Raw genomic sequence first — 10,455 nt, forward strand, 5'->3', positions numbered from 1 at the left:
ATTCAAAATGAAAAGTTAGATTTGATAATGAAAATATCCCCATAGTCGAAATTATGAGATAGAAAGTCATAACTATGAGATAGAAACTCATAATGATGAGATACTTAAACACACAGTCATAGAAGCAGCTCTTTGGCTGGTTACCGTACACTTGAAATGGAAATGTATTGTGAGTACATTGAAGACTACTTCAAACGTGGTTTTAAAACACATGAAATACTTCACGTGGGATTGTGCAAACGCACCCTTGAAAGGATTTTAAGCATTGAACAAAGTTATCATATTAACTTGTGTTTGTCTTTGCTATTTTCTTTAAAAGTTTGATCTTTGATAGAGTAATGTGGGTTTCTTAACCCTAAATTAAAAGGATTTAAGTTATAATGACAGAAATGTGCTTAAATATATTTTTACATTTATATAACTGCATGTACAATATTTTAACACTTGAATAAACAATAATCAAATGCAGAGACAGTTATTCACCAATATGTTAGGAGTAGTTACGTTTACACAGTCTTACATTTACAACCGGCCCTTTGAGGGCGACCGTGATGCTGATGTGGCCCAGAGTGAAAATGAGTTTGACACCCCTGCTTTAAATGAAGGAGTTTGAGATTCAAACAGTTCAGTTCCTTGTCTGTGTGCGGTGTGTGTGTGTGTGTGTGTGTGTGTGTGTGTGTGTGTGTGTGTGTGTGTGTGTGTGTACGGTACATCATTTAGCATGTACGTGTTATCTGGTGTCTCAATGATCAAATGAAGCTTATCAGACATCTTCTGTGGGCAGATCCTACAGTAGGCCACACCGCTTCAACGACCATCCACAGTCTCATTGGGCTGGGCTCGCCAATAAGGCGAAATTAAAATACAAATGTACGTATATATTTAATGTTATGACTTTTCCTGTAACTGAGCACAAAGAATTTTATTAGCGCTGTCTTTATGATATTTGAATATCTTACAATTCCAGAAGTTCTCCTCTTTATGTATACATAATTCTGCCATCTGTTTGATGTACTGAGTAAACCAAAAGAGTAAAAGCAAAGACACTTATGTTTAAACACTGAGTTATAATACCTACTTTAGTAAAATTATCCAAAGTACAACAAAATGTACCGATTATTTTATCGTATACATATACTGAACAATGAACATGGAGTAAAGACAGAAGTGTTTACATTAAGGTTGCTGCTGGGTGAAGACTGATTTGCTTTCATAGTTACAGAATACAGTCACTACAAGACGATTAGCCTACATTATAGCAAAAACAGAAACAGCAAGTGAACTGTGAGCTAAAGTAAACTAACATATTTATTTTAAAAGCTACCCTGGCTGTAATTTTAATTCCACTGAATGAGTGAATCAATGCAATGATTATGTAGTTAGGGTGAATCGATAAAAGTGGCTGGAGAAGCACACACAAGGTGCATCAAGCACACTAACATATCAATAATATGCAACATGAGTCCCTCCATTACCTTCATCTCAAAGAATTCGTGAGATGAGCTCCATCTGGTGGAACATCACAGTGTTGTAACGTTGTCTCGACAGTCTTGTATCAGCCTCAAGTTTTTGTTCATCTATCGAGCAAGTACACAGCACCTCTGCATTCCCCCAGCTATCCAGCACATTCTCCATCTTAAGTTAAAGATATAAATCTAAATTCCCGTCTGTTCGTCCCTCTATCAAGAGCACAATTTTGTAGGAAAGCCACGTTAAAACTGGCTCACTGAACCCACACATTTACATCCGAAGGTAAAAAACTGAAAGTCTCCCAATTGTTGCCCAGTCGGTTGTTTAGAATTCTAATGAATGATTTTCCTGATGATTATGTGTATTTTAGAAATAGTCTTTGCCTGTAGTTGAGTAGGAAAATCACACTGTATCATTTGCTATCTCAGACAAACACTCTGATCTGTTGCACCCACACATCATTAGTAATATGCAATATAATGTAATGTTACCATTTGAGTATGTTGAGAGTGGACTATAATAAAAGAGGATTTTGTCAGCTACTGAATCCAAACTATTACAACAGTATGTATTCTTGTGCTTGTATAAAAGGAGTGTGGTTTGGAAACACTGTACATTTTTTTATGCTGTCATTTTATTTGTCCTTGTTTCTATAGGCAAACATTTGAAATGTTGGAAAATAAAAAGCTCATTAGCTGTATTTCCCAAACATAGAATATAGTAATACAGTATCAAATATATGATCAAACAAGCATATGCAAGCAAAACCAGGGATCTTGTATTTCCAGAACTATAATAATAAATAACTCAGTCCAAGTTCTCTGATGAAGGTTTTGTTTTCCTCAGTAATATTAATTTAATTTCATCCCCTCGATCTCATAGGCAACTGATTTATGTAGAAATAACACTTACAATCATATGAGCACTTCCCTTCTTTTTGCAGGAATCTTTTGTCATCGACATCACTAAATACTCTCAGGAAAAACGATGTATTCACAAATAGATCCACTTTTTGGGAATGTACTAAATCAAGCCTAATTACATCAAGCCACAAAACTAAACCCTGTGTTTATTATTACAGTAATAGTAGTTACTCTACAATAATAATTATACAGCAATAACTTTAGAAAGAATGAGAAAGCTGAAAACTATTTTCTCCGTACGGCTTCCGTACAATGAGATGTGAGCATTAAGGCTTATTCACATCCATGGGCTTGTTAAAAGAAGGCTGGGACACGTTCTTGAGCCGTGCGGTATGACACATGCGCAGTGAAGCAGAGGCTGTGACGTCGGACGGCACTAGAGATAAAGGGATGGTGCCCGTACAGGTGCTCTTTTGTTGCGCTCCGCCTGACAATATTATTCAGGTACGCTCGTGCGCCAGCTAATGAGCCTGTCAGCAAGTGCAGACCAGACTTCACTGCGCATGTGTTGCGCCGCAGTGAAGACACGTGGCATCTCCTCCTTTTACTATCCTTGATGAGAATGCGGAAGCTCATTTAGCGAGGTTTTTGGGGCGTGTCAGCCAGAGTGTAAATAATAAAACTGATGGTTTAAACAGAAGTCTTCCTGTGACGGAAAGGCTATTGAACACTAGAGGAACACAAGAAAAGTCTCTGTCAGTAAGTAGAGAATGAGTTTAATTACTGTTTATCTACAGTTCTACTGGTAGAAAGTTTACTCGTTTGTACAACTCAGATATAATGTGATCGACCGTGTGTTATAGACGATTTACAGGCATTTAACCTGGTTGACTCATGATCTGGCGTTAAGAATGAAGTACAGTAAATGCTAGTATATGTTATTCTAAGTTGTTATATATAGCTACTAAATGTAACATGATCACTTTTTACTCTGTGTTATCCACGAGCCATATTCACTATTTCAGCTGTTATTATTCCATTGAAAAATCCGGAAGTGTAATACTTTATTGAATTTATAATGTTTTGCAATTATATTGACAAAACATCATATATTAAATACTTTATTTAATATATGATTTTTTTGTAAATATAATTACCATCTACAGGTGAATTTGCATAGAAACCACCAACGATGCAGCCAATTTCAAAATCATCTTAAATTAACAAAAACAACCACCACTTTACTTTGGCAAATATTACTAATATATCTCGGTAAAGAGACAACCGTTTTTAAAGTTTGTAATGCAATAATGAATGCTAGTCTGCCCTCCCTTCTTTGTAGACACAATGGCATCACCAACCCCTCTGTCCAAGGCCAACACCACCTTCTCTCTGGCTTTGCTCAAAAAGTTCGGAGATGAGGACAAGACAGCGAATGTCTTCTACTCCCCTTTCAGCATCTCTTCAGCCCTGGCTATGGTGATGCTGGGGGCCAAAGGCAACACAGCCACACAGATGTCAGAGGTACAGTATACACACACACACACACACACACACACACACCGACTGTCCTTGTGAAAAGTAAAAGATTAACATGAATGGCTTTGAGGTCTTGGTGCACCTGGTTCGGCGTGATTTTGTGAATTCTCGTTGGTTTGTCCATGTGGTGGACAATAGGATGCAGGTTTCACACTGTGAAATACACTCCGGCAAAACACCACCACGAGCTGCGTCTTCTGAAAACTCCCAGAGAGTCAACCCAGCACCTCTCTGAGACAATTTCAAGCAACAATGAAGATGGTGGGATAGATTTGGTAGGAAGGAAGGCCAGAGTGCAGTACTGCAGATGTGTAGGCACTTGTTCAGTATGAATCACTGGTTGGTTTCTTTCAGCGTCAGCAAACATGATAAAGATCTGTTCTGTTCAGGTTTCATGGGGGAGGGGGCTCTTTGTTGTGTTACTATGGGAACCTGAAACACAATATTGAAGTGTAAGGGCAATAAAGATATCGGTAAAGTAATCTGTACACCTTATCAGTTCCCATTATGTTATGTGCAGCAGACACTTCTCTGGCTTGCCTGGGTGTCATACGTTGAGTCGCTGAATGGATGTCAGCTGGAAGAATATTTTCAGTCCTCTATAATTAATTCGAATGAATTAAATAAATAAACCCAACTATTCCGAATCAGACAATTAATAGTAATGACTGATTTTACTCTTTCGATGCTCCCATGAACAATGTAGGTAAAGCAGCTGTAGACTGAATTTCCTTCATTTAATTTATGTCTATTCATGAGACATAAAAATAGTTATGCATAGCAACATACTTGTGGAATAATGGACTGATTTGTACTTTAACACCTTGAGGAAGACAAAAAAAAAGCTCTCACACAGTGGCAGTCTGTACAGCAGAAGCAACAGCAGCAGCAGCAGAAGAAAACAACAACATTTTTCGAAAGGATTGCTAAAGCAAAGACACACCCAGATAACTCTGGGCTGGTGTGAGTATGTGGGAGGGGCAGGGCTTCGCCCTAAATCCACCACATCTCTTCCAGTCGCTTGAAATGACAATATTGACGAAGATTACATAAGGATCTTCATTGTGAGGAGGGGTAATAGTATTTAGTCTTCTGATGCGATGACAGAAGGGTTATTACCAGGCTGCTCGACAGGATCAGGCACAAAGTTGGTGTTGTAAATACAGCCTTTTGTGAAAGAGTTCACTGTGCAAAGCAAGGAGCTCTGTCCTTTTGTGTCCTTTGTATAAAGACTGGGTTTGTTCGAGAAGGTATGTGTGTGTGTGTGTGTGTGTGTGTGTGTGTGTGTGTGTGTGTGTGTGTGTGTGTGTGTGTGTGTGTGTGTGTGTGTGTGTGTGTGTGTGTGTGTGTGTGTGTGTGTGTGTGTGTGTGTGTGTGTGTGTGTGTGTGTGTGTGAGTGAGAGCAATTACATCATCCGAGGTTGCAAGAACTTGTCATTTATCTTCCTGCCAACCATTAACGTAATGATTCAATCCAATTTTGTACTGCGCATACACTGGTACCTGCAATATAATATGCAGCTACGATCATCATCTCTGCATTTCTTTGTGCTCTGTGAGAGGGGTTTAAAACTGTAGAGAAGTGTTTTACTGAACAAACAATAGGATCCGTATGGCTTGGCATCATTTTTGATCTATCTTCCAAATATAAGGTTAATGTACTGCATACAAATCAACCCACACACCACTGCTAAGAGCGTATTCTAACTTCCCTTCCAGAGACACATGGGGTCTAAGCTAACAGTCAACACAACTGCACCCCTACTGTAGGTCCTCTGCTTCACCGAGGCAGAGAAGCCACGTCATGCAGGAGCAGAGCAGATGCAGATGCAGCAGCAGGCCCCGTTCAAACTGCCAGCGCATCTGCTGAAGATGGTAACAAAGCCAACAGCGGAGGAATGATAAACTCCCTGAGGGGCGTTTCACTAACACTCTGGTGTCACCTGGTGAGGGGATCCTCGGAGGCAAAGAGCCGGTGGTTCAGGAGAGAATTTTGTGCTTGTTTTCACTCCCCTTTGCTTGCTGATCTCCAATCTGCTGGTTTAGTGTGTATGTGTGTGTGTCCAACGGCTTGAAACCACATATTATTAAATAATACACAGGAATGTAGTCCCGGCTTTTCTATTGATAGCTTCTTCCTGGTGTGCTTTTTAAAACATATCTTGCAGCTGCTGGAAACCACAGTGTGATTAGACTCACTTACAACAAAAATTAGGAAAATAGTGTACACACAAATTAAGCTGTTTCCTTTTGTATACATGCCTTATTCTTGTGTATAACCTTCTTGGATGTGGTTAACGCCAAATTTAACAAACGTCATGACGACTTTCTACGAAAGTGGCTGTTTTAGGGTCTTACTGATTTGGATACACACCGCACTGAATCCAGCTGAATAAAAAGCTTGGTCATGCGTTTTTGAAGATAACCCTGTAAATAACAACGTGGTGGAGGGATGGCGTGCGTCTTCACGTGGCTGTTTCCTGAAAGACTCGTCCACGCTTTTCATTTCCATGGGTTCTCTAAAGTCTGTGTTAAAGGTGTTAAAGTGGTCCCTCTTTTTTTTTTCCATGTCAGTTTTCTTTTTTTTTTTTTGCCTTCTGCCATATTATTCAGTCCGTGTTGGGATGCTGTGCATTAACATTGACATGTAAATGGTTACGGTGTTCTCAGATGCAATATGTACAGAATGTGGAGAGTGAAACACTGGAAGCCTTCAACTTAAAGGAGTACCCCTGTACAAAAAATATGTATCATACCTATTAAGTGATGAGAAGGTCCAAGCAGTCCATTTCCTACCAGTAGATTGTTATGGACTCATCTTTCTGTGCTGCAAATATATCAGGAAGTATTTGAGGTGAGCTACTGCTGCCCGCCATCCCTCAACGTAATGTATGCAAAACTGCTGATGCATAGCATGGAGGAAACCTTGTCAAACTCATCACTTAATAGGCAAGCTAACCCGTCAAATATACGGTTTATAACAGACTGGTCTGTCACGTGCTCAGTGCATCTCTGTAACACTCGTCTACTTTTTTCCACAGTGCCTGAAAACCCAGGATTGCCTGGACGATGTCCACGTTAGCTTTGCCCAACTGCTGCGCGAGCTCAACAAGGCTGACGCTCCGTATGCCCTCAGTGTTGCCAACAGACTGTACGGGGAGCAGTCCTACCAGTTCGTTGAGGTGTGTGTGTAGTTCACATATTAGGCCGGAGTGAATGAGAGGCACACATAGGAATCTTTAAGCTTTGTAAGAGGGAACGATGAATGAGGGTGTGGACAGTGCGCCAGTATACAAGCAAGTAAAACCGTGGAAATACTTCTCTGGCTTTTACTACAACTAAGTAAAGTCAAGCAAAGAGATTATTTTATTTGGGTGATCTGACTCAGTAAATGTGTCGTTGATGATTTCAGGATTATTTGGGAAAAACCAAGAAGCACTACAGCGCAGAGCTGGAGGCGGTGGACTTCGTAGCCAGCTCAGAGGCGGCCAGGCTCAACATCAACAAATGGGTGCTCGAGCAGACACAAGGTGGGCCATACACGCCAGCATACATGGAAACATGGCAATAGACACGCTTTCATTTGTGTGGCATTGCTTCACATCCGTGTCTGTTTTGATTACCAGGTAAAATTAAGGACGCGCTGGCCCAGGGTGTGGTGGACGGCCTCACCAGGCTGGTGCTGGTCAATGCCATCTACTTCAAAGGCAACTGGAACAAGCAGTTTCAAGAGAGTGCCACCAAGGATGCTCAGTTTAGACTCAACAAGGTAACACTGCTCAAAGAACACATTTCATTGGCTAACACTGATTGACAGAAGTCAGTAAATATGTTTTTTTATTTTAACTGTATTGCATGGAGGTTGATTTTGATTCTTCATTGAAAGAAGGAAACCTGACCATATGAAATGGTGGAAAGACAAAAAGGGTGGAATTTGATCACTTAATAAAAAGGCATTTGTCTGACACTTTTGTATTGGAAGTTAGTCAAGACTTGGAGGGAGCGTTTCCCAACAGCTACGCATTAATCATAGGTTGCTTCAGTCCAGAAATGATGCTTCCATTTGGTGAAGAGAAGAGAATGTGTGTTTTAATGAAGCAGAGTTTGAGTCACTAGACACGCCTATGTAATGGTACAACATTGACAAATGGTTCACCAGAGTAAAAAATGTGATGATGTTTGACTTTCCTCTGAGTAATAACAAGTGACCTCGCGTTGAACTTGTGGACAAAATGCTAAAAGTGCATGCAGTGATTTTTAACCAGCAGGTGACGGAAACAGTGGAAAAGAACCAGCAATCATTTTTGCCAAGTTTGTTGCGCCTCTGACCACACCCAGCAGTGATGTCACTATGTACTGACCACACCGTGAAGTACACTTTTACGTCACTGCAACCAGGCGATGTGTACAACATTTCTGTTGGTGTTAAGTTTCTCTTCAAGCTTGCGTATTTTTCTGCTTATTGTCAGAAAGAAACCAAGTCAGTGAAGATGATGTACCTGAAATCTAAGTTCCCCGTCACCTACATCCCGGAAGCCAACTGCCAGGTAACTAGTTCGTTGATCAATCAAACAATTGTTAACTGACCAGGCAACAGCTGAACTAATTGTGTATGAACTTTGTTAATGAGGTTAAACAGGATTTAACAAGATTTCCATGTAATGTGAACGATTCCAAGGAGAATGGATGAGGTTTTGATTGTCATCCATTGTGATCCTAACAAGGTTTTTTTTTTTTGGTTGCATGTAATCCCATAAACTATCTTGTTAATGCATAACAAATAACCATGTAGTTGTCAGACCAGTAAAAGGAATTTGCTGTAATATTTCAAACCCTCTGTTGCACAGATCCTAGAGATGCCTTACAAAGGAAAGGAGCTCAGCATGCTCATCTTTTTACCCAGTCAGATGGAGGACGGTACAACGGGTCTGGAGAAGGTGGGACACACACACACACACACACACACACACACACACACTTGCTCTCATAAAGAAATCCACAAAACGCAGACAAACAAATAATTGATTGTGTGTCCGTCCCCTAGCTGGAGAAGGAGCTGACCTATGAGAACTTTGTGGAGTGGACTCGTCCAGACATGATGGATGAAGTTGAGATCCGGGTGGGGCTGCCTCGGTTCAAGATGGAGGAAAGCTACGACATGAAGAATGTCCTGGCCAGCATGGGCATGTTGGACGCTTTCGACGTGTCAGTGTGTGACTTCTCTGGTAGGACGTGTGCCTGGATCACATCAGATATACGTATATATTCATAATAATTAAAAAGAACAGACACGTGAAACCTGAACTGGCTCCTGCCAACGTGCTCATGCTCCTGTCATGTAGGGTGACACGTGAACTTGTGTTTTTTTTTTATATTCCGACTCCGTTCTCTTCTGTGACAGGCATGTCTCCCGGCAACGACCTGGTGCTGTCGAAGGTCGTCCACAAGGCTTTCGTGGAGGTCAATGAGGAGGGAACGGAGGCGGCTGCCGCCACTGCTGCTGTCATGATGATGCGCTGCATGCCACAATCCTTCACTGCAGACCACCCCTTCATCTTCTTCATCCGACACAACGCCTCCTCGAGCATTCTCTTTGCTGGCCGATACTGCTCCCCTGAGTGAGCCGTTTAGAGCAGTGTTTCTCAACAGGAGGGGGGGGGTCTATTACATCTACTATTGTAACAGTATACAATATAAGCATTACTGGAAGTATGTTGAGAATCACCACCCTGGAGTTCCCTATAGCTAATCACACCCTGAGTTCTCGTCCTTTATCTTCAACACTAAGAATGACTAGTAAAGTCGGTTGTGTTGAAATTTCCTGAGAGTCGCTTGTCGTTGGCGTCACCTCTGTGTGCAATACCTAATCTCATCCGTAGGATCTGCTTCACTTTATGTCTGTAATGCACGTATGGCCCTATTTGCTGCACCCTCACACCCTACCTTAGTTAATCTTTACCATTGAAGTCTAATGTATCTTATCTTAAGCCTTACACCCTTTGAAAGAATTTGCCTTAATCACAATTTCTCTTTTTTCTACCTCCAGCCAAGACGTTAACTTTACTTATACACCATATGAAGATACGAGTGTTGCAAGATTTGCTGCACTTTTTCTACCGAACATGCAATTTAAGCATTTTATATGTTCAGTCAACCAAAGAGAATAAAGTGATAATATAAATCCCATTGTCAGATAGATGATTGGTGTAGTGAAGGAAAGCACGGTTATTTGTAATTGTACCATCATGCATATAATAAATATAGACCATAAAGAACAAGAGCTTACATGAAGGTTTGAACTGGCATTGAGTCCATGTTAGTTTATGCATCCTTGTGCTTTTACATGTGGAATAAAAGTGTGTGGTTTAAAAATAATTTGTCACAAGAAAATCATTTTATTGACATTTTCTAAGATCTGGTTCAGCCACTTGTGTAAGATGGATAACCTGCAGTTTGATCAGTCATTGTGGTTTGTGTGTTAATACTACACTGGTTGTCTATGACACGCCTTTATCTTACTGTTAATGTTTAACCCTCGCTGACAGTAGTAATGCTTTGGTCAATTATATATGAGGGAGACTAA

The 10,455-nt window shown here is 40.6% G+C and overlaps 1 protein-coding gene across 3 annotated transcripts; it reads left to right on the forward strand.

Moving 5' to 3' along the window:
* Window positions 1-2,940: 2,940 nt before the first annotated feature.
* Window positions 2,941-10,247, forward strand: LOC142971852 (leukocyte elastase inhibitor-like). Of its 3 annotated transcripts, XM_076112564.1 has the most exons (10): window positions 2,941-3,092; window positions 3,676-3,857; window positions 5,643-5,747; window positions 6,914-7,054; window positions 7,285-7,402; window positions 7,499-7,641; window positions 8,342-8,419; window positions 8,720-8,809; window positions 8,917-9,097; window positions 9,274-10,247. In XM_076112564.1, the coding sequence occupies exons 2-10, from the start codon at window positions 3,681-3,683 to the stop codon at window positions 9,492-9,494; spliced, it is 1,254 nt and encodes a 417-aa protein (XP_075968679.1). In that variant the 5' UTR covers window positions 2,941-3,092; window positions 3,676-3,680; the 3' UTR covers window positions 9,495-10,247. The 3 variants fall into 3 exon arrangements, with proteins under 3 accessions (XP_075968679.1, XP_075968677.1, XP_075968678.1); XM_076112562.1 differs by lacking the exon at window positions 5,643-5,747; XM_076112563.1 differs by lacking the exons at window positions 2,941-3,092; window positions 3,676-3,857 and having other exon boundaries at window positions 5,654-5,818.
* Window positions 10,248-10,455: the final 208 nt, after the last annotated feature.

Source organism: Anarhichas minor, unplaced genomic scaffold (assembly GCF_050575085.1).
Source record: "Anarhichas minor isolate MPS153535 unplaced genomic scaffold, ASM5057508v1 ptg000050l, whole genome shotgun sequence".
Classification (NCBI taxonomy): domain Eukaryota; kingdom Metazoa; phylum Chordata; class Actinopteri; order Perciformes; family Anarhichadidae; genus Anarhichas; species Anarhichas minor.